General features: G+C 38.5%; 2 protein-coding genes across 2 annotated transcripts; both read right to left on the bottom strand.

Moving 5' to 3' along the window:
- Positions 1-2,781: 2,781 nt before the first annotated feature.
- On the bottom strand, positions 2,782-3,357 carry LOC110896569. Its single transcript, XM_022143840.1, has one exon. It carries the CDS (start codon positions 3,355-3,357, stop codon positions 2,782-2,784), a length of 576 nt encoding a protein of 191 aa, XP_021999532.1.
- Positions 3,358-3,654: 297 nt separating this feature from the next.
- On the bottom strand, positions 3,655-5,896 carry LOC110896557 (protein FAR-RED IMPAIRED RESPONSE 1-like). Its single transcript, XM_035982328.1, has 4 exons — positions 5,777-5,896; positions 4,528-5,584; positions 4,036-4,462; positions 3,655-3,937 (listed from the first exon to the last, which is right to left on the bottom strand). Exons 1-4 carry the CDS (start codon positions 5,894-5,896, stop codon positions 3,655-3,657), a joined length of 1,887 nt encoding a protein of 628 aa, XP_035838221.1.
- Between the last annotated feature and the right edge of the window lie 19,385 nt (positions 5,897-25,281).

Genomic DNA, 25,281 nt, shown 5'->3' with positions numbered 1-25,281 from the left:
AATGATGCCTAAACATTGTGGACATGAAACATGCTCAAAAATATGTCGGATGTCAGTTCGTTTGGTCGTACGAACGCGATGTTCGCTTAATTACGACGGAATGCGCATAAGCGCGAAAGACGATCCAAATGTCGCGACGAATGGATTTTTCTCATGCCAAACACCAGGGCATAATATTAGGATGCTTACATAAATTTTTGGATGTCCGGATGTATTCAGAATGTAAGTTATGCGTGAAAGTGCAAACTTATGCACTTTTTGACACTATTAGTCCCTGAATGATCCAAAAGTTTATTTTAGCACACCGAACACCTCAAAGCCTATTTCTAAGCTATGTAAAGGATATTTATGGTATTTTAACTTATGGACATGTTCCGGAATGTTTGTTACAGTTCAAATTGGCATACTTTCGCAGTTTGTCAAGTTTAGTCCCTGTAAGCGAATTAACTTGTTTTTGCCATACCAAAGTCTTCAAAACTTATTTCTAAGTTATGTAAAGGTTATTTAAGGTATGTTAAGTATATGTTGATGTTCCGGAGTATTTGTCGAATTAAACTGAATACGTTTACGCACCAGTTTGCGTATAATTCTCCAGAAAGCGGTGTAGAGTTTGAATTTGAACAAGAATTGATATGTGCAAAAGATACACATATTTATAGAAGATCCCAAGTATGAAATACAATATTTCATCGGCTTGGTATTTGTTTGATGGTCGTGGTAACACAGGTGTCACATAAACCTCAGTCTCAATCTCCCCCTGCATGTATAAACCACAATGCACCGCAAACTCTGCTAGCGTCATCGAACGCATAACACCAGCGAGCCTGAAAGAAACCTCAGGCGGAGGGGGAGCACCTGGGTGCGGAAGCGGCACTGGGACCCCAGGAGCGTGAAATGTGAATGACGAAAGGAACTCGACCAGCAACTCCCTGTAGGTCGGCGTGTGCGCCAAATCAAAAAGACGATGCCACGGCGAATCGACAGGTATAAACCGACGCACTCTCGGCGTCTCAGCAATCCCATCTATCGCATCCCAGTCGATCGCTGCATGCGATCCAATGTGCATCCTCCTAAGCTTCTGGCAATGACGGGCGGCATCGGTGCCGTCGGGAAACTCTAGATACGGATGCCCCTACAGCGTATCCAGAGGCGGCCGCCGTCTCCGTCGTGGACCCTGCTGGACCGGCTGACCCCCCGGCGGTGCCCCATGATGCTCTACGTGAATGTCATCGACCTGAATCAGATCGTCCTCCATAATCAATCTGCAAATAAATACCGTATACGTATAAAAACAATAATAAATAAATAAATAAATAATAATAACAATAATAATAATAACATTAATAATAATAATAATAATAATTAATAAATAATAATAATAATATTAACAAAAATAATAATAACAACAACAATAACAATATTAATAATAATAATAATAATATTAACAATAACAATAATAATAATAATAATAATAATTAATAATAATTAATAAACAATATTAATAATAATATTAATATTAATAAAAATAATAAATGATAATAATAATAACATTAACCTGTATAATAATAATAATAATAATAATAATAATAATAACATTAATAACAAAAAAAAAGTTTCAGAGCCTCGTATAACCCTCGTATAGGGCTATACTCGGCGTCCTGTTCTACCTGCTTCATCTTCAACATTTTGATTCAAACACCCAAAACCCAACAAAAACCAAATTTCAAGGCAAACCTACGGTCTAAAGGCAAAAAAGAGGCAAAAATACTAAAATACAGGATGAAATACGTAGCAGTGATGCTTCAAGTCTTCGAAAATACGGTCAAAATACTAATCCGAGGCGTATAGCAATGTGTGCTCCCTATATATGTTTGTTTTTTGTTTGGGGGTGATAACCAGGGTCGTCTAGGCCCCCCCAGCCTTATACGAGGCATAGACGACTCGTACAGACCTATACGCGTCGTCTGTCCTTTTTGTTAAATGACTATTTTGCCCCTGTATAGCCCACCGTATAGACATTATTCAGGGGCAAAATGGTAATTAACCAATCCAAGAAGATATTTCTGGAGTGGTTAATTACCATTTTGCCCCTGACTAAGGCCTATACTGGGCCTTTACAGGGGCAAAATGGTCATTTAATAAACATTTTTAATAATTAAAAAAGGAAAAAGTGTAAAAGTTGCCGCCTCAGTTAGTTGTATGGGTCGTATAGATCTATACGCGTCGTCTAGCTTTTTAAATTACCTTTAAGCCCCTATTAAAGGGCTATACTGGGGACTTTCAGTGGTATATTAGTAATTAACATAAAATATTTTCAAAATTCAAATTAAAAAAAAAAAAGAATTGTTGCCGCCCCAATAGACTACACGTATAAGTCTATACGAATCGTCCTTTTTCAAAAAATTCAAATTTTGATATTCAAAATTCAAATTTTCAAAAACCCGCTCAAATAGACGACCCGTATAGATCTATATGAGGCGTCTGGTGAAGGTAGAATGACTTTTTAGCCCTTGAAATAAGCCTAGATTGGAGGCATATCAGGGGCTAAATGGTCTTTTAGTCAATCATATACGACACGTCTAGCTCTATACGTGTCGTATATTTGTAATTTTTTATAAAAATGTTATTAAACTGTTTTAATGAATTATAATTATAGAATAATGATAGAAATTATAATAAAAATTATAGAAATTGTAGAAAATTATAGGAATTAATACAAAAAAAATACTATTAATTACAAAAAATACTATTAATTTCAAAAAATACTATTAATTACAAAAATCATTCTTCCGTATAACTATCTATGTAATTAAGACTGGGGTTTAATCTAGGCGGAGGATTCATTATCGATGTATACCATTCTAGACGTGGCAAGTACATATCTTCCCATTGTTCCATATGGGGTCTTCGGTGGGTCAACCATAGCCCGTGTGCTGGTGGCATAGGATAATCCCCTTCCAGCTTAACATGTATGAAGTGGATCTCGTTAACATGTGTAAGCCTTATGAATAATGGTTGTTGATTAGCCGGAGGACTTAGTATCGGGAAGTAAGTGGAACTCGCACCCATGGTTGTCGTTAACAGGTGCACCCCGATACCATACGTTTGTGCAATAAGAAGTCCTGCTAAGGGGAAGTCCATCCAGTGATCCTCCCCACAACCGGACACTGAATTCCAAATTAGGCTATGACGATGCCTGTAAAAGTAGCCTTCATCCCATGCTTCAAATATTGGGAACCAGATCGATTCGTTCTGATCCATTTCTTGGACAAGGTCCCTTCGAATGAGCCCCCATGAACTCTGATCCATACCTAAGCCCACAACCACAGACCGAAACCCACAATGATCGTCCAACATCACATCTCGTACGCACGAGACGTGCGGATGAAACACTGGTGGAATGGCAGACTTAAACCGTTCGATAATTCCCACGTACTCGTCCCCAATGATTAAAGGAAAACCGTGATCATCTCGTGTCTCTTTCTTCTTAGAACTCTTTGAACGGCTTAGGCTCGCTTTGGGTTTTTGGGACCTTATAACCGACTTTTGAGAGGCCTGTGACGGAACGTACGAGCTGTGGCGAGGTTTATCGTACTTACTTTGTCTGGAACCTTCAAAGCACGTGTTTGCATCACCGAAGGAGCTTCTTCTCAATTATTCATCTATACGAGAGGCCTCGTCCAACCTTTGTTGTACCTGCTTTGTTGTTGGTCGGCCACGAGTATTTTGTTGGACAACCGGTGGTTTCTTGGTAGATTTCTTTGGAGTCAACACCGCTTTAATCTTTGACATCAGGCTTTTTTGCTGAGCTGGGGGGTGCGACTCTAATTGTTGTCTAACAATATTTAGCTCTTCGACCACGTCAACGTTATCGTCTATCAATTTACAACTTTGGAAGTTAAGTTTCCGCCAGAAGACATCTATGTCTTCGGACGCTCTACACGGTTAAAAACAACATTGTTTAAGTCACATGATTAACGGAAATATATCACACAAGTGTTGTACGTTTAACAATTATTACCTTCACACATGTACTTTTCTATCCTACAAGCACAGGGCAACCCACAACTGTACCACATTTGGCAACCACATGATGAATGAAAGCGCTCCAAGACATCTAGCTTCCTAATTGCCTCTCCCCTCGACAAGTCAAGGGCTGTATGGGATACTTTTCCAAGTAGGTGTTGAAACATCGGGTGTTTGTGGTGGTTCATTCTTTTTTCGATGCTTTCTCGAAAAGTCTTCCTTATTTCACCGAACTGTGTCTCAACTATATCTCGGACACAACCAACTACATGGTCCAGCGAGCTCCTATCTAGGACGTATCTCTTTAAGTTGGCGTGTTGGCTCTCAACTCGGTTTGTGGTACGATTACCAAAGTTGCGCCTCTTATCAGTCCACGCAAAGACGAACATCTCCTTATAGTCTTTTAGCCAGTTATCGTACACGCAATTGAAGACTCCTAAAAAGTAAAAATAATTTAATAAAATTTGCATAGGTGAGTCGTATGTTATTAGAAAAACTTACTAGAACGTTTGCACTCCACAAGTCGCTTTCGCATGTTGCGCAAGTGGTACTCGTAGATGGGTATGGATGGAGACTCAATCAATGTCCCCCAGAATGACAAAAATTTCTCCCAGTCTTCGTCTGTGAAGGCACCCTTGCAGTGCTTCATAACATTTTGTTGTATGTGCCACCTGCAAAGAAGCCTGTAGGCGTCTGGAAATACTTTAGCACACGCGCCCATAAGGGCTAGGTCTCTATCCGTTAAAATCACACGTGGCTCCATACAATCATCCAACATTGACTTGACCCTCTCAAGCACCCACACAAAGTTATCACCCTGTTCTTTACTAACAACGGCATGCGCGATAATAAACGATTTGTTGGTAGGCGTCACACCAACAATCTGGATAAATGGCATATTGTATATGTTTGTTTTGTACGTCGCATCGATCAGCATGACGTGGGGGAATGCACGCCACATGTCTCTCGAATACCGATGAAGAAAGAAGATCTCTGTTACGATCTCTGTTCCGGGTTCCTCCCGTGTCTCGTAAATAAAGTCGTTGTTTATCAGCATGCTTTCTAGTGACTGCATGGTAGTCAATCCTTGTCTTTGTTCGGCTCTAATCTTCGCCACAACGTTTTGAACGTCTTTCTGAACATGAAACCTGTCGGGGTCCTGCTTCCTTAACGTTTGAAATATTTTACGCGGCTCTATGTTTTGAGCTGTCAGCTGTTCGATCAATTTCATTTCGCTTGGAGTAAACCTTCGCACAAACGCGTGGGCCGACAGGTCCTCACAAAGTTCGTGGTTATGTTCAATTATTCCGTCTTTTATCTCCCAGGTTTCATACGGGTGGTTTCGGACAGCCAGCAGGTAAAACGGGCAACCGGTTTTTTTGCTTCCAGCATTTCTAAGTGTTGCTGTAGTCTGGTGCTCACCACCACGATCACATTCAAGCCATACCCTCCCGGTTCTTCCCCCGATTTTCTTTGATCGACGGGTGACAATAACGAAACCATCCGCGTTTGCTATTTCTTGTATCCGTTTCTTTAGTTCATCTAAAAAGTTGAAAACCTGTAACATCGACAATATTAATAATAATAATAATAATAAAATAATAATAATAAAATAATAATAATAAAATAATAATAATAATAAAATATTAATAATAATAATAATAATAAAATATTAATAATAAAAAAATTTATACTTGCTTTTTTAAGTACGGACTGTCCAGGATGGGAGGTGCCTCACTACCATATCTACCATATCCACCATAACCACCATATCCTCCAACGTCCGGATTGTTTTGATGAATGTAAGGAGTGCCCGGGGAAATGAATTGCTGATGATCACCGTCTCTTCCGTATCCACCGTATCCACCATATCCACCATATCCACTGTCTCCTCCGTATCCACTGTCTCCTCCGTATCCACCGTCTCCTCCGTATCCACCGTTTCCTCCGTATCCACCGTTTCCTCCGTATCCACCAGCATGGTATGAGTCATCTACAGGGGCTGTTTCATCAATAGGAGGATGTTTGTTCAAATCTAGAAACGGGCTGTTTTGTTTTCCTTGTATACTAGACACAACCTCCTCTTGCTCATTAGAATCGGGAACGCCAGACTCCTCCAAAATAGACAACCGTATCATCATGAGTAAATAATAAACTAAAACAACAAGTAATTAAAACATTTAAGCTAATAACTGTTACCGGAACGCTTTCGTGCCCCCAGTTGTCGCTAGAATACTGCCCGAAGATATAGTTGCCGTCCCAATATGATAACATTTCAACACTCCGGGATGATAAGAACGCAAATATACACTACTAGAAAAAACATCTTTCTTGACATGCATTGCGTGTCATAAAAGGGTCTTTATGACACGCAAATGCGAGTCGTTGATTGAGGAGTCATAAAATTAACATGACATGCATTTGTGTGTCATGTTTTTATGATACACATTTAATGACACGCATTCATGACACACATTAATGACACTCATTTTATGACACTCATTTTATGACACCTTTTAATGACACAAATTCATGACACTCATTTTATGACACTTTTTAATGACACACGTTCATGACAAGCATTTATGACACATACGTATGACATTCAGTTACGCATGTCATGCTTTTAATAGTATAATTTTTTTTTATAAAATTACTAATTTGCCCTGAATACATGTATAATAACAAAAACAATGAATCTTTTTCATAAAACAAATACACACATATATATACAAAAATAATCCATTACATAATCATTTGTCAAGTATACTACAAATATTTTAACGTTAACAAAAAAAGAATTGTTTGTCAATACATTATCAACACCTAAAATACGATTTATAACTTAAAAATAGAGTTAACCGCATAAGTCGACCAATCTTCACGAATGCCATCCATATCCGCAGCCGAGTATTCTTCTACTCCTTTCCCAACCTGAGACAACAATTAAATAAAATAAATCTTAAAAATCAGAATTTAATCCTAATATATGAATTTAAGTACATATTTGTAGAATATATAGACTAAAATATGCCTCAACTTACATTATCATTGTCAAGTATTTCAACTCCTTCGTAAGCTATCTCCTTCAAGAACTTCATCACATAGTAGCCGCATCCAGTACCTCCTAGCTGACGTGGACACTATACAATTAAAAATATCAAGAAATGTGAAACCATTGCGAATTAAGTTTAAACTAAAGGGTTTCAATATTTACAATATCATTACAACCACAATTTAAATAAAGGATTAAGTGCTTACCCTAGCGTTAATCCAGATGAGTTTAATCCTTATGTTGGCACCACTTCGTGAAGCATACACGACCATTGCCCTATAAAAAATCAAAATTATATCAAAGTATATTCCAACTCTTTTATCATCCATTATGATAATTTGTATTACTTACAAATCAAATGGGTACATATTTCTCTAATATTCAGACTAAAATATACCTAAACTTACGTTATCATTGTCAAGTATTTCAACTCCTTCGTAAGCTATCTCCTTCATGAACTTCATCACATAGTAGCCGCATTCAGTACCTCCTGGCTGACGTGGACACTGCACAATTAAAAATATCAAGAAATGTGAAACCATGGCAACTTAAGTTTAAACTAAAGGGTTTCAATATTTACAATATCATTACAACCACAATTTAAATAAAGGATTAAGTGCTTACCCTAGCGTTAATCCAGATGAGTTTAATCCATATGTTGGCACCACTTCGTGAAGCATACACGGCCATTGCCCTATAAAAAAATCAAAATTATATCAAAGTATATTCCAACTTTTTTATCATCCATTATGATAATTTGTATTACTTACGAATCAAATGGGTACCGGTGCCAAACAGCAGGAAAACGGGTACCGGTACTGAAAAATGAAAAAAAAAATGGGTACCAGTACTAAATATAACCGGTTCGGTACCGGTACCAAATGCTCATCCATAGTTCGAACCGATATTCGCTCGAGCACGAGCTCTCATAAATAAGACAAGCTTGTCTCGTTTGCACCCCTAGTCAAATCCCCATAGCAAACTAGTAAAAGATGTACAACATATTTTTAAAATAAACAATTAAAGGTCATGAAACATATGCAAGTAATCCAAAATGGACCAGCTAGTTAAAAATATTTCACCTATATTTACATAGGCAATGGTTAATTGTACAGTTCTTTACACAAGGTGTGCAAGTCTTCAACCAACCGACACTATGACATAAAAATCTAGATTGTATGTAGGAAGCCTAATATTTGTCATGTGCCATGTATGTACTGTTGATTGTGTTTCTTTTTTGTAAACGTAGGCATAACAAAGTATATCACATATTTAAAATTGTAAGCATGTTATTTTAGTCCTTAATATGTTTTTATGAGACTGAAAATCAGTATCTCATAATAAATGTTTTCCGTCTCCAATATTCTTATTTATCACTCCCTAATATGTTTCTTCGGAGACTCAAAAGTAGTCTCTGATACTAAGTTTTCGATACCAGCTTTATTCAGTCCCAATATGAATTTACATCCCCTAATATATTTCGTTTCAAGAGTGTAATCTCCAATATGATGTCATTTCATTCTCTCTATATCCAACCAACAATATCATAACACATTTCCATTTCCATACAATAAATTTTCGACAATTGTATGCATAGAGTGGGTGTACCCAATGCTTAGGGGATTTTCCAAAAAAAAAAAAAAAAAAAAAAACTTGATCTTTCACTTTTAACCCAAACCTATTTGATTTTTTTACTTTTAACCCAAAAGTTTTCGTCTTTCGCAATTTAACCTCACAATTCCATCTATATCAAATATAACATAACCAATGTCTTTATATTATAATATAATACATATATATATATATATATATATATATATATATGCATATTGGAAAAATGGGTTGTCTTTCATAATATATTCCTGAATATGACTTAAGAGGCTTCATCTTATATAATTATATCTTTCTGTATCATGACATTCTTTGCATGATCCATGTGTGGTCACAACCCAACTGGTTTGTCAGGTTCATTGATATTATAATGTTGGAGTATGACGGACAATTAACCTTCGGTTTATGGGTCCGTCTACATCTACGATAAGATGAAGATTGGACACATGACATAAAGAAAGTTAAGACGAATGAACGAGTCTAAACATTAAAGAGTTAGAGAAATCAATTTGGATTTGATTTATGTCTATTATCTGCGTAATCCTTTAACCTAATCTAGTAAAATACAAACAGTATAAGTCCATTTGAAGTTCATGCATGATCCATGTTGTGTGGTGGCATGCTAGACAAATGGTTCGGGTCCAATTCAGTCTAATTCGATTTGTGGGTCTGGTCTGGTCTTTATCTATAATGATATGAAGATCGGGCCCACTAAACGACGGAAGTTAGCGTGAGTAAATGAACCATAAACCTTCAAGACTACCTAACTTGGATTCTTGTGATAGTTATTTGTCATTTAACCTTAAAAGTAATAACAACAAGATCCCTACTCTAATTAGCATTTAAGGTTTTTGAGTTGAAGGATTAAATTATGATAATCAGTTCTATTATTACAAGCCTACAAGTTACAACTCCTTAAGCATTCAACAAATACAACATGAGTGTCTTTCGAATAATTACAAGAAGAAACAGAATGTGTGTATTTGTTGAATGCTCGGGTGTGGACCAAGAATGCACTGTATGTTGCATTTTATGTGAGATATAGACGCCTCGTATAGCTCTTGACTCCCCATATGCCTTTAAGTCATGTCAGACACATAGTCTCATCATAGTCAAATCAGTCAGCAAGACGCCTCGTATAGACCTATACGCATGGTTGTAAAACAAGGTTTCCAAGGCCGAGTACTCCCCGAGTAGTCGCTACAAGGCAGGTTGCCGAGGCGACTTTCTTTGACTCCGCCTAGTTACTCGGAGTCGGTCAAACGCGGTCAACCTTGGCCAGAATTGGATCTAGTAGGTCAAATCGGGCCTAGTTTGACTTAAATAATAAAATAACATAATTTCTATACTTATCATTTTAAAGAATGAATATAATTTTCACGTATTTTGTCATAAATATTAGTAAATTTGTGTTATTTGACATATATTTAATCTTCAAAAAGTAATTTCTTTATAATTTAACATGTCCGAGTACTCCCCGAGTACTCTCCGCGTAGACCGAGTACTCTCAACTCCCCGGTCGACCGACTAGGGAGCGCCTAGCGACTTTTGCAACCATGCCTATACGAGGCGTCTAAGTACCCTCGTATTGGTCCTTCGTACAGGCCTAGACTCCCCGTCTGATGTGACTGGTGTGACGTTGTACGAGGTGCAGAAGCTGGTCGGGAAAAGAAACCCTATACGCCTCGTATAGCCCTATACGCCTCGTATAGCCCTATACGAGGCGTCTAGAAAGGTGTGGAAATAGGCATTAAGGTGTGTGAATATGTAGACCCGTAGAATATTACCCTCGTTACTGTTTGATTGATATAACATCTAGTTCCCCTGTTAACTTGTATTTAGTAGTAAATTATTAGACATTTATCAGGTCTTAGTGCGAACTATTCTTAACTTGACTCATACATGACATTAAGAGCACCTAGAATGAGGTCCTGTTTGTTTACCACTGAATGAGAATGAGAACTACTCAGAGGTCCACATCTGATTCGGTCAGATTGCAGTGGATTCAAAGTGTTTGGTTCCAAAAAGATTGATGTCTGAATGGGTGAAATAAGGTCTGAATGATTCAGATTGTGAATGAAGCTGAATGGTTCAGACATGTATGTCTGATTCGGTCAGATCTTAAACATTCAGATCTAAATAAACCAAACAGGTTCTGAGTTTGGCTCAAAGATGAAGCCACCTCGCCACCCCATTTGAAGGATGCACACCCTCCTTCCTCCCTCCCTCACATTCTCACGAATGGCTAGCTAAGCATCCTTGGGCTATATATGCCCTTATTGCAGATTCTCTAACACTTGAAGATATACGTGACACTAATTTCAAACGTTTCAAGATTACTATTATATATGTAGGGTCTTCTCCGACTTTATTTAACTAGGGTTTGAGTTTCTACTTTCAAGTATTTGTACTTATTAGGGTTTCTATTATAGAATTTGGTAGTGACTTGACAATGAGAATAGATCTCCATGTCGCGTGTCTTCACACGAAGATCAACCAACCCAAACTAGTTGTATTCTAATTACAATAAATAAACTATTTGTTTGTCATTTAATAAACATACCTAAATTTTTTTGATAGAAATAATTGAAAATATTCGTCTTTTCAGATGGGAATTGATATCGTTCTATAGACATGGCAACCACCCCGGCACATACAATAAACTCGAACTCACCAAACCATACAAATTTTAAAAACATGAATCGATCTTCATTCTTGGATAGAATACACATAGCACTATGTAATCACATTAACTGTGACAACATCCAAAACAACATGGTAAAATCAAGGTACAATCATGATAAAACATAACAATCCAAAATCCAAAAAACAAACGAATATCAAAGGAAGAGAGAACATAATCAAGAACAACAAACCACTTGCAAAAACTGAAGAGTTCCATCAACATTCAAAACCAGTAGGGACCTTTTGTCCACAATTGTTAAACACCATGCTCAACCCGAGCGATGCATCAATATTGACACCCAACACATTAGCTTTAATCGCGTTGCAAACACATGTTGCTGCCTCAAGGCTCACAAGGTTAAGGAAGAGGTTGCAACAAGGCAAGGTTGGCGGGGATCCTACAACCACTCCACCCAAGTTATTCAGTAAGCCAGTACATACACCGAACTTGAGAATGTCTGCAGAGCAAGTGGGTGCTGCTGCTGGTGCTGATGTTGTATCTGAACTTACCAAAGAGAAGAAGAGAAGGTTGAGAGTGAGGAGAAAAGCAGTTGTTTTCAAAGCCATTTTGATGGTATTGGGCAGTGAAGTGAAAAGTAGCTTAGTTTTAATTATTGAGAAGTATTAGATAGATAGCTTTGAGGTGTGAAACTAATGAAGTTTTCAATGGTATATATAGTGGAAGATCATGAATGTTGCCAACACCTTTTTCTTGTTAGTATTTCATATTTTTGTCTATAATAAAAAGTTCTAAAGATCCATGTGGGCTTTTTTTTAATTTAGTTTAAAACATATATGATGTATATTTCATGCAAGTGGTGGGGATGATTACTCTTTTCTTGAAACAATATGATATATGAACATGGTAATTAGGGGCATAAAAGAAGGCCGAACTCTCAAACCATGAGGAGTTATGGTAGTAGTAGCGTATGATTCTTTTTATTGAAGTTGTAACTTTGTAGTTTTTGTATGTTTATCAATGGGATTTTTTACTAGGTTGATCGCCCAATTTTTTATCTGGTGTATTTTAGAATTTTAATTATAGATATCATGGGCGGACCTAGCCTTTAGCCAGGGTGGGCGGTCGCACCCCTTGAAAAAAAAATTAGTGTATATTTTAGTCAAAAATCCCGACCGCACCCCATGAAAATATGGTTGAACACCTCATCCGCACCCCCAACAAAAAAAATTATGGGCCCGCCACTGAATTAGATATGTAGTTTTCGATTTGGTTGTATTGTATTTTGGAAGTTGATTCAATTTCAACCTAAGAATTTCTTTTTAATCACATATGTCAACTGTAAAGCTTTGTTTGGGAACAATTAGGGTGTGTTTTGTATGAGGTAATATAAAGAACGAAAGAATGGAATGAAAAAAGTAATGATCCATTTTATTTCATTTAAATGTTTGGTTACTCATATGTAAATAGCATGATATTTCATTTTGATGTTTGGTTACTCATATGTAAAATGAATCATTACTTTGTATAGCTTCATGACTGATTAACCGAAACCGAACCATAATCAGACTTCTAATTCACGTTATATAGATCATAACATCCAGATTTTCCAAATTATCTTTTCTTGATTACAAATGTTTATTATTAGTTAACAAAGTCGGGAATTTGATATGTAGTTACAATCGTACTGACAACAAAATTCTAGAGGTCTAAGTGGGTATATAAAAGAGAGAACCCCTAATTCTTTCATTTCTTGCTTTTTTGGATTCAAGTGAGAAACCCTAACTCATCAAGTAATCAGTTGGACTTGTAACTACCATTAAGGCGACAATCATATGAGATTTTGGTGTACAAACGGATCGTCCTTGAAGTAAAAAAAAAATCCAAAATAGTTAGATTGTCATGATTGTAATGAGTTAATCAGTTTTAAAGAGAACCGAATTAGCCGAATTGAGTAAACATGTCGAAAGAGCATTTATAGCGGTTACAAATGCTAATGCCTTGGTTTTAACCCAAATAGAGCAAAACACAAGTTAGGATGTGTTTCATTCAGCTTAAGAATGTGACAAGATCTTGTTCGAGTGAAATAAATTATACCGATTAAACAAAAATACATGGTTTATGGTAATACTTAAGGGTAGCGACCTAGATTAATTGATTTTATAATTAAGTGATTCACTAATTAAATTTGAAATTAATTCTACCTTAAAGTTTTGAAAAGAATGCATTGTTGGATATATTATTTCTTTTTCTTTCGCCTTTCGCCTGGTTTTGTTTGCATGTGTTGGTTTCATTTTCTTTTTTTCTTTTTCTCACGTTATGTATGTTTTAGTTGTCAAGTATAAAGTACACATGCATTATCTTCCTTTAAGAGTAGAATACTATCCTCGTTGCTATTTAATTGATCCATGTCTATTAGAACATCTTGTTCTAGCTTCCAATATTAATTTGTATTTAAACTTTATTAATAGATGTTTAGTAAGTGTGACCCAAATCGTTTCTTAACATGTAGGACTTGTAGTTGTACGTGACACTCTTATCACAAACACGCGTTGATTACAAATGATCGACCCTTTTTTGTTAATTAAAAGGGGAATTAGAATACATTAACAAATAACCCTATCAAGTCTTACATAAGCAACTAACTTGGAAACAAGATAAACTATAAACTATTACATACAATCATACTAGACTTCTAATTGCAACTTTACAGGTTAATGATGAACTTGTTATTACTATTAACTATTTAGTCCCTTCATTTTAAATCTCCATCAAACCATCTTGTTAGATCGTCTGTACCACCTTTCATATCCTTCAAGTTTACTGGCTTATGTTGCTATTGCTTGTGTTTTCACATCAACTGGCATAAATATGTTATTGTTGGGATTTTAGGCTACATGATATGGTGACCATCCTCCTTTTGAGGATGATCCGCCACCTATACGCCACATCATAATCCTTATGAGGATGATCCATCCCACAAAAACAATGGAAATTGGAGGATGATACTACCCCACTAGTTTATTATTATTTTTTAATCTTCCACTTTTTTAACATTTAACAAATAAAATAGGAAAATACTTTCATTAATATTAAAAAAAACAATTCATAAACTTATAAAAATCATCCACTTTGATGCTTCTTCATGATGTCATTTTGCAATTTTATCAAAGTCGAGCGTTTCGGCTCAGGATAACTATTAACATCCATCGTTAATATTTTCCACTCCTTGAGCCGAACCTTACCATCGGACAATCGTAACTTTTCTCCCGCCACGCGTGACTTTTCTTCGATCGCTCGTTCCTTCGCCCTCGCCTTTTGGGCCGTGACCTCGGTGTATGTTTTAAATTGCGTCATAAACTCCTCCATCTTCGGATCGACCTTTTGCTTTCCTTTCTTTGACGCCGCCTCCTTCTTTGATTTGTCCCAGCCCATGGGACGTTCCGCTTCCTTTACGGCGTATTCTTCTTCATCGAACTAGGCGTCGTCATTTAAATTTATGTGACATCTCGCGTCCGATCCGTTGGCGCTATAACTACCAGACTCCGATGTTCTTTGCCGTTTTGCCATCTCCACCTCGTTCTGAACCGGCGCCCACTTTGGGGCCGTTCGCATAACTTCTCACGCCCGAATGTGTGCGAACGTGGTGTGATGGTTCGTCCTGTAAACATCCAATGCCTTTTTGAACACATTCTCGTCGCTCATCCCACTACGACGCCCACTTGAATATATTTTATTATATTCTTCCGAAAACTTGTTGACGAACTCGCTCATTTTTTGCCACTTAGAAGTGTTGGTGCACTTGTGTCTGTACTTTGTCTGTATTCGGTCTGTATGTACGATGTTCTATTTAGTGTTGTAAGTTGACCAAGTCAACCATCCTCCGGTTTGACTTGGCCAACAGTTGGAATATGTTTGATATGTTTGTCTGAATCGAAGGATAACCTCGAAGGATAATGTTGATCCTTCGAGGTGCTCGAAAGATATGCTTCGAATGATTAGACCTCGAAAGATGATCTTTCGAGGTCCCTGCTTATCCTTCGAAAGCATTGTATCCGAAAGATGATCCTTCGGACCATCTATCGAATCCTTCGAGAAGACCTGCTGTATATGGGTATATATACCCATGAAGTGTTGAGGACAGAAGAGAGATGCACACAGACAAGAACAGAGAGCATTCTGTCCGAAACACTCACACACACTTAGAGAATTTATAGAACATTTCTGTAAACATTGAGCTTGTAACCGAACCCTCATTGCATTAATACAATTTGTGTTAATCGGTGAACTTGTGTGTTTGTTTCTCTACTTGCTACTAACTCGGTTTGCTTGCTAGCTTGGATTCCGCACTCGCTAGTAGGTTTGTATAACAAGGTTTAGGTTCGTAATCCTCCGCGAAAAGGGACCTACAAGTGGTATCAGAGCTTTGGCTCTTTACCTTGTTTAAAACCGGGTTTTTACAAGTTTTGGTGTGTTGAAACACTTGGTTTTGCACCTGTTTTTACTTGGTTTCTTGCATTTTCTTTGAGTAAAAACGTGTCTAAACTAACCGGGAGTGTTTAAAGTTGGGTTGGGTAACTTGGAAATTGGTTTTTAAGAAACTTTGTGTTTTCCGGCCAATTTCCGGTGTGTTTCCGGTGACCAGACTTGGTGGATAAGGTTTGCCATTTTTGGGCATTGTTTTTGAAAGTCAAAAAGTTGGTGAAGATCCGTGTGCAGAACATACCTTTCTGCCGAAAGTACTTCACCAACCCATCACCTTTTTCACCAACCTATCACATCAGATCAGTGTGTGTCAGAACCTCTCGAAAGATATCTTTCGACATCGAAAGACTATCCTTCGACATCTGTCGATCAAGGAAGGCTCGAAAGATTGTTATCCTTCGACCCATCCTTCGAAGTCTGAATCATATCCTTCGAGAAAGGAATCTAATCGAAAGACAAGTGTCCGAAAGATAAGGATTTAGCTCGAAAGATAAGGATCTTTCAAAGGAGAATCCTTCGAGATCTTGAATCTTTCGAAATCATTGTTCGAGACTCAACAGTAATCTTTCGAGTACTGTTGATCCTTCGAACAATAGTTGATCTTTCGATTGTGGTCAGTTTGTTGTTAACAAGTTTCTGTGATTTCAGATCCTTCGACCAGGGTCCTTCGACTGGGTGTGATCTTTCGGGTGCTCATCATCTTTCGTGACTTGGACATAGAATTTATTTTTCTTGTCAAAGATGAATCCGAGTTGGTGGGGAAGTCCGGCTCCAGACAGTGGAAAATACATGAATACCAGTCAATCTCCATCATGGGCCGAATCTCCGGTATCTACATCCTCACAAACAAATGCCACTCAAGCTGGTCAATGGGCGTTTGTTTCAAATCAAACTCCGAGTATTCAAAGTCTTCTACTAAGCGAAAGTGAAACCGGAAGTTTAAACAGGCCTCCAAAGTTGATGCATCTTAATGAATATCCAGGATGGGTTGATCGTTTCCATATATACATTCTTGGTCAAAATACAGAGTTATGGTTGCGGTTCACTACGGAATTCGATCAAACTATCGAGGTTGCTGCTTCTTCGACAGCTACATTTGCCGATCTTCCAGATGATCAAAAGAAGACGTATGACTTAGAAAAGAAAGCATACGCTATTCTAACTCAAGCACTGAGCAAGGATATTTATCATCAGTTCGTCAGTTTCAAGACTACGAAGAAACTGTGGGATGCATTGAAGACAAGAGGAGTAGGTAATGAAGCCACACGTCAACTACGACGAGATCTACTGAAGAAAGAATTCGATGGCTTCACATGTATGGATAAGGAGTCCTTGGGAGATATGACAAGTCGTTTCTATCACCTACTTACTGAGCTGACCAACTTTGAAGTCACAACGACTCCAACAGAGGTGGTAAAGAAGTTTGCCGATGCATTGCCTCCTCAATGGAATAACTTCCTGGAAATCTTGAAGTACAACGGAACGTTGAAAACTACAAATATCAACGATTTCGTGCAGCTTCTGGAGAACAAGGATCAGGAAGAAACGTTGAAGGCAAAGAGAGTTGCAGTGCCACAGAATCCAGAGATGTATTATGGCACCTCCACTACTTCATCTGCAAAAGCCGGTTCACATGCTCCACTTCAAACGGCGTTTGTCACAAGCACGGATATGTATGGCAATCCAGTGCAAGTTCCTGTAAAGCCGCCTCCAACCACAGATCTGTATGGAAATCCAATACAACCACCTCCTCCTCCTCCTGCTCAACAACCACAATATGCGTGTTATGGAGGAACATCATCTGCTGCAGGTCAACAATCAAAGCAAAATACAGTACAGCTTGACACTTCAAGCTTCTCTAAAGTCAGTGTAGAAGTAGCTAAGGAACACATTGAGCTACTTAACACTGTGGTAAGCGCGTACTGTGGGTTGATAGAAGGTCAGATTGGAAACATTAATCTGACACAAGAAGATTACAGGCAGATTGATAAGGAAGAGATGGACTTGATGGATATCAAGTGGGCCTTTGCAAGTGCTGTGAGAAGAGCAAAGGATTGGATGGAAAGTACTGGCAGAACCAGCTTGGAAAGTAAGCGAGACACCAAGTATGGGTTCGATAAGCAGGCTGTTAAGTGCTTCAACTGTGGTGAACGGGGCCACTTTAAAAGGGAATGTACAAAGCCAGCACAGCATGGGAATCAAAATCCCTTCAGAAACCGAGGCAACCAGCAGAATCAGAACAGAAACACTGAGCGGTCATTGGTGCCTGCAAATAACCAAACCAACCGAGCACTAGCAGTTCAGGTGGATGAAGGTTGTGACTGGTCAATCCAGTTGGGTGCTGATGCTCCTGATGAAACAGCATGTTTTGCTCAAATTGTGAAAGAGTTGGTTCACACCAGTGGTAGAGAATCTTCTGCCAGTGGTGGTGAATCGTCTGAAGATGAAGACTCTTCTGGTTATAGCAGGAGTGCTGATGAAGAATCATCCAATTCTGGTGATGATTATGTGGGTGAGACATCGAATGCAGCAATCGATGCAGATATTGATGAACTCTTGGAGGAAGCTGCAGCAGAAACTCAAAGAAGATCTATTTTGGTGGATCAAGCTGCTTATACTTCGTCTTCTCTCCATTCAGCCTTTATGGCTAATGTCGACGGTTCATCAAGTCAGGTATGTGTCGATGAACCCACTGCTGTTAATTGTGATGAATGTGATAGATTGCATGCTAGGTGTGCCGAATTAGAAGGAAACATGTCTGAGTTGCAAGCCAAACATGATGCTTTACAAGCTAGTTTGTTTGACTTGCAAGACAAACATAGTTCCTTGAGTGCTGAGTGGTGTGACTTGCAAAGCAAGCATGAGGCTTTGCAAGAGAAATATGATGTGACATTCATCCACAATCAGAAATTGACTGTGGATCTCTCTAAATGCACAGAAGCCAACATGTTTTATGAAAACCATGAAAAAGAATTTAAGTCAGTAATTGAAACATTAAAGAAGGATAAAACTGAACTGACTAAAATGGTTTCAAGAAAACAAACTGATATTAATTTGTATATATCTCGCCTTGAGAGTATGCAAAAAGAGATGGCTTGTGTGAAAACCGAAAGTGATGCGATCCAACTCAAGCTAGACAGTTATTTGAGTTCTAGCTATGTATTAGATCACATCATTGACGTTCAGAAGGAAAAGAGAGATGTCACCTGCATAGGCTACAAGAAGTGTCCACCACCAGTGAGACATAATTATGACGCCATGCCTGATGAAGAGGACAGAGTTTTCTTTGAACCTTCTGTGCCTCTAGATGTTAAGGAGTTTGCTGCAGGACTCGGATACCAAAAGGAAGTATCCTCAGATTCAGATGTGTCAGCAGATACTTTTGTGAGTGCTGAACAGAATCAAGATCCTCCTGTTGTGATTGAGGATGCTGATTCGTCTGATGATGAATCTGATGATACTGTCCCAGCAAAGTCTGATGCGGTAGCCAAAAATGAGGACATACCTCTTGAGAATCACATTCTATGTGATCCCCCTGTACAAACCGCTAAGACTATTGCAACTGAGTCCTCATCTGCAGAAGAGCCGGAGAGTGTGAATTTGCTGTACACTCTAGTTGGTGATGATAAAATTTACTCAGACAAAGATTTTCCCATTAAGAATGTTAATCAATCCTTAATCTGCAAAGTCTTTGAGAATTCGACGAGTAAGTTCTTGGGAAAGGCAGGACCTAAAGTTACAGTTACACAGTGTCCTCCTATTCCAAAAGCTGAAATTCGAAAACAATTTGGTAACAAGAAATTACCAACAGTGCCAACACAGCAAAATCACACCAAACCCAAAGGTAAAACACCGGCTCAAGCTGACAAGAAGCCGAACCAAAAGAAGAAGAAAAATGTTAACTTTGTGAAATCGACGGGAACAGACAAAATTGAAAAGTTTGAAAATCAATCTAACTTAGATTTTGTCAAGAAAGCTATTGTCGAGAAAAGAAATGAACCAAGTAGTTCAAAACCTAGTACCTCGGGTTCACAAAGTTCAACATCATCGGCTAGACGATCACATGATTCTTCGGGGTTTGTAGAACGAAGATCATGTTTTGAGTGTGGAACCATTGGGCACATTATTAGAAACTGCCCATATCTTCATAAGCAGAAAGGAAAGGTTGATGATCCCCGTGGCAAAACTGACCGTAAGCCAACTGTTTCCACAAAACAAGATCCCCGCCTTGTAAAAGAAAGGGAAAAGAAACAGAAACGCCAACAGGTCAAAAAGATTGAAAAAGCGATTAAAACCGATGTGGTTCAAAAACAATCTGTTGTTGTAAAACCAGAAAATTCTAAAACTTCAAATCATCAAGAAGTTAAAATTTTAAAGAAAAACACTGGTGAAACCAAACAGACTTGGAAACCAAAAACGGTTGTTGAATCAGGGGGACCATCACAATTCACCAACCATCAAAGACAAGAAGTGATTGTCATTGATGAAAATGGAAGACCCAAGACCACAATGGCTTGGGTCCCCATCTCCAACTAATTCATTTGAGTTCATGTGCAGGGTGCTTCAGGAGGAACTATCAGTAGTCATTGGATTGTTGATAGTGGGGCATCCAGGCACATGACAGGCGACATGAAGCTTCTCTACGATGTTAAATCTATAAGAGGAGGTTATGTTGCTTTTGCTGGAGATAAAGGTGGATATATAACGGGTGAAGGAATGATATCTAACGGGATTGTCAGCTTTGACAAGATCAATTTTGTGCAACAACTTGATCACAATCTTCTTAGTGTTTCTCAAATTTGTGACAAGAAATTTTCAGTACACTTTGATGCTAATGGATGTTATGTGCTGAAACCCGGCTTCAAAATTCCAAAAGAATGGATTCTCTTGTCGGCTCCAAGGATAAATGATTTGTACGTCCTTGACATGAGCCAGGCTATTACTACGTCTGCACAAGCAACTTGTTTCGTTTCTAAAGCCACAGAAAAAGACACTATCTCTTGGCACAGACGAATGGGTCACATTCACTTACGCAAAATGAATCATTTGGTCTCAAATGAATTGGTGAATGGTGTTCCCCTCAAAAATTTCCATCTTCAAGACGTCTGTGTTTCGTGCCAGAAAGGAAAGCAAACAAAGAAGAAGCACCCTACAAAGAAGATCAACACAGTGGCAGTTCCTCTTGAACGTTTGCACATGGATTTGTTCGGTCCTGTCAAACACAAGAGTATTCGGGGTGATCAATACTGCCTCGTGGTTACTGATGATTATTCAAGATTTTCTTGGGTTGCGTTCATGGCACACAAGAGTGAAACCTTTGGTATTATCAAAAACTTAATCATTCAGATTGAGAATTTGTATAAGTTGAAGGTTAGGCGGATACGTAGCGACAATGGTACTGAATTTAAGAATCATTCCATGGCGGAGTTCTGCACTTCAAAGGGTATTCTTCATGAGTTTAGTGCAGCCTATACTCCTCAACAGAATGGTGTCGCTGAACGTAAGAACCGCACATTGATCGAGACTGCTAGGACAATGTTAGTAGAGTCACAGTTGCCCATTCCATTCTGGACTGAAGCTGTGGCCTCTGCATGTTACACATTGAACAGAGTTCTTACAGTAAAAAGGCACAACAAGACCTGCTTTGAGCTTCTTCAAAAACGGAAACCAGATTTGTCTTATCTAGAACCGTTTGGAGCTCCATGCACAATCATCGATCCTAATGGAAAGTTTGGGGCAAGAGCAATTGATGGGTACTTTCTTGGGTATGCCACCCCTAACTTACGAGTCTGGAATCTAGAGACTAAACGGGTCGAGGAATGGTCTGAGGTCAGAGTACAAAGGCACACTTTGCCAGTCAAAAATCCGGGTCAACCTTGGATGTTTGAGTACGATGACTTCTTCAATTCGATCAATGTTGAAGCCGTTGAAGAAAATGCTGCGGCTAGGATGTTTTTCGAGAGTGACAATGCAACAGTTTCACCGGTGGTTCGTCCAATTCTTGTGAATCAAGAACCATCTTCTTCGGTGAACAACAATACTCTCAACAATGAGGATTTTCATGATGCAAACGAATTGAACGAATCTTCAGAGGATGATGAATTTCTAGATGCAGATCAAGAAGCTCCTACAACAGCAGTTCATGGTACTTCAGAGGGTACTCCTCCAGTGGATACACATAGAACAGCTGAGACTACTGCATCATCCTCTTCGTCAATTCCGGGTCTTGAATTGGTTGTTGATCTTAATCTTAACAACCTGGGTATAAATGTTCCAGTTCCAGATAATCCAGAAACAAGGATTCATAATACCCATCCTCAACAAAACATCATTGGAAATGTGCAAAGTGGCGTACAAACAAGAAACATGTTGCGAAACAACAACAATGCAGGCTTGTATGCAGCTATTCGAGAATCCGGGCAACAAAACGACTGGTCCTTCGCGTGTTATGTCTCACAGGAAGAACCAAGAACGTGGAAAGAAGCCTTGAAAGATAATGCTTGGGTTGAAGCAATGCAGGAAGAACTGCAACAATTCCAGAAGCTGGGTGTCTGGAAACTAGTAGAGAAACCTGCTGGATACAAGAAGATTGGTACCCGTTGGGTTTTCAAATGCAAAAAGGATGACCGTGGAGTTGTTATCCGAAACAAAGCACGTTTAGTCGTTCAGGGTTTTCGTCAGATTGAAGGGATCGACTACAACGAAGTCTATGCACCAGTGGCACGTCTCGAAGCAATTCGAATCTTTCTAGCCTATGCGTCCTTCAAAGGATTCAAGGTTTATCAGATGGACGTGAAAAGTGCATTTTTACACGGTGTGGTTGAAGAAGAGGTGTACGTCGAACAGCCTCCAGGTTTTGAAGATCCTATCCATCCCGATCGGGTTTGGTTGCTCAACAAAGCTCTTTATGGTCTTCATCAAGCACCGCGAGCTTGGTATGCAACCTTATCTCACTATCTGCTGGAGAACGGTTTTCGCAGAGGTCTTATCGACTGTACTCTTTTCATCAAAGAACAAGATGGAGATCTTCTTCTGGTACAGGTATACGTTGATGACATTATTTTTGGTTCTACTAATGATGTCTTGTGTAGGGAATTCGAGCGCATCATGCAGGATAAATTCGAGATGAGTGCTATGGGGGAAATGACTTTCTTCTTGGGCCTACAAGTTCAACAAACGGAGTCTGGGATATTCATCCATCAGACTAAATATGTTGGTGACATCTTGAGCCGGTTCCAGATGTCTGATGCAACGCCCATTGGTACCCCATTGCCAACTAATCACGGAATTACTCCAGACTTGAAGGGAGAAGCTGTTAGCCCTTCAATCTATCGCGCTATGATCGGATCTCTTATGTACCTCACAGCATCAAGGCCAGACATAATGTACCCAACGTGCCTGCTTGCTAGATATCAAGTTAACCCGAAGGCCTCACATCTTGCTGCTGTTAAAAGGATTTTTCGTTATTTGAAGGCGTACCCTGACACCGGTCTGTGGTACCCTAGGGATAATAACTTTGAATTGGTAGCTTTCAGTGATTCTGATTTTGGCGGATGCAAAATCGACGGTAAATCCACAACGGCTGGATGTCAGTTTTTAGGAAATCGCCTAGTTACATGGCAGTGCAAGAAGCAGAGGTGTGTAGCTACATCAACATGCGAAGCTGAATACATTGCTGCCTCAAGTTGTTGCTCCCAAGTTCTTTGGATCCAACAACAAATGCGAGACTACGGTTTTGAATTCCTAACTACTCCTATTTACGTTGATAATTCTGCTGCTTTAGATATCACTAGAAATCCTGTGCAGCATTCAAAGACCAAACACATCGAAATCAAATATCACTTCATACGTGATTGCTTTGAGAAAAGGCTAATCGATGTTGTTAAGGTCCACACCGATGACCAACGTGCCGACTTATTTACCAAAGCATTTGACAAATCAAGATTTGACTTTTTATTATTGGTAAACGGCATTAAGGTCAAGCAAGAGTAAACCCAACATCGGAAAATCATTTTTGTAAATACCTTTGTGTTTTAAATTTGTCTTAGTTTATTGATTTTAGGGGGAGTAAATCCAAAAATCTGAAAATCCAAAAACATCGAAAAATTTCAAAAACTCAAAAACAATAGAAAAACAAAAATGAGTTTCCTGGCGAGCAAAAGAGAAAATGATAGTACATCAGTGGTCTATCCAAACCTCTTTAAACCTTAAATGCAAAACGATAAGCAGCTCTATATAAGATGTATCGGTAGGCTCACAATCATTTTAAAGTGTGCAGGGTGATATAAATCTTAATCGACTGAAGATCAGGTGGGAACCATTCATTGGCATATGGTCTTAGTACCGAAATTTCGTTTGATAGATTGCCGAGGTTCTGAGATATTCGGTCTTTATGCTGCTTATCATCTGGGTATCATGGTTGTATCTTTTACCGAAAAATAACGGGGACGCAAGTCTAGATCTTCCATGATACTATACATACGTGTACATATTGCATACTGCATTCGACCTCAATAAGTGATAAACAATCACATGTCCAAATCAAATAAGTGATAATATATCACATTTTTCCGGGTGTCAAGTTCGTCTCTCTGTTGTACGGAAGTACTGACCTGTTCACGAACTTGCACCTGTGCCCTCATGCATACGAAAATCAAGTTCCTCATCAATAAGTGATTATATCACATAGGGCTTGTTTTCAAATCAAAATAAGTGAGTATCTCACAATTTATACGGTCATACAGATGATAATCGGTATACTCACCGGTAAGATGAACTCTCGTGCATACCTTGATACGGGAATGTGTCGTGATGTGGATGAACACCGGTCGGTAAGTATAAATCATACATTAACGTATCCTCTAAACATGATTACATCTGATAAGTTGAGCTTAAGTGGACAACAATACCGATAATTGTTATAGGATGCTTATCTTAATACTAACTAACTGAACAACAAGAGTGTTTTGGCATGACCGTACACTGATATGATTCTCTTACCCTCGAAACTCGCAAAAAGAATGTTTGAATATATATATTTATTTACTGCTTAACTTTTATTGTTTTCTTTTAAACAGTTTCGTCGTTTGGTGCATATCAGCACGACATTAGCGGTGATGTCGTTTGATAACACTCAAAGGATTTTAAATTGTTGTCTTTTACTTTCAAAAATACCAAAAAGATTTTAGGTGTGTTTTAATATAAACTTTTTAAAAGCCAAAAAGATTTTATTTCTGCTTTATTTTCGATCGTACGATGTTGGAGCTCAAGTCTTCGTTACCTGAAACCTGACTGAAAACCGAACTGACTAAATCTTCATAAACGGTCGAAATTTGCAAGTTTTGAAAGTTAAAGACTAAAATTGAAAATTTATTAAACTTTCAAACTGTCGGACGGTGTTTGATTGTGACATGGTCATTCGTGTGTTATTTGTGTATACTATATTCCAAGCAGTTGTTCT

This window comes from Helianthus annuus, chromosome 2 (assembly GCF_002127325.2).
Source record: "Helianthus annuus cultivar XRQ/B chromosome 2, HanXRQr2.0-SUNRISE, whole genome shotgun sequence".
Classification (NCBI taxonomy): domain Eukaryota; kingdom Viridiplantae; phylum Streptophyta; class Magnoliopsida; order Asterales; family Asteraceae; genus Helianthus; species Helianthus annuus.
The sequence above is the reverse complement of the archived record's forward strand: the minus strand, read 5'-3'. Positions and strand labels throughout refer to the sequence as shown.

What these genes read in the sequence shown, in the direction of transcription:
- LOC110896557 (XM_035982328.1), bottom strand. Translation starts at nt 5,896, where the DNA reads ATGGTGGATACGGTGGATACGGAAGAGACGGTGATCATCAGCAATTCA. An exon ending in TGGTGGTTATGGTGGATATG is followed by an intron (nt 5,585 to 5,776) that starts GTAGATATGGTA and finishes TCGATGTTACAG; the next exon opens with GTTTTCAACTTTTTAGATGA. An exon ending in TGTGGAGTGCAAACGTTCTA is followed by an intron (nt 4,463 to 4,527) that starts GTAAGTTTTTCT and finishes TTTACTTTTTAG; the next exon opens with GAGTCTTCAATTGCGTGTAC.
- LOC110896569 (XM_022143840.1), bottom strand. Translation starts at nt 3,357, where the DNA reads ATGTTGGACGATCATTGTGGGTTTCGGTCTGTGGTTGTGGGCTTAGGT.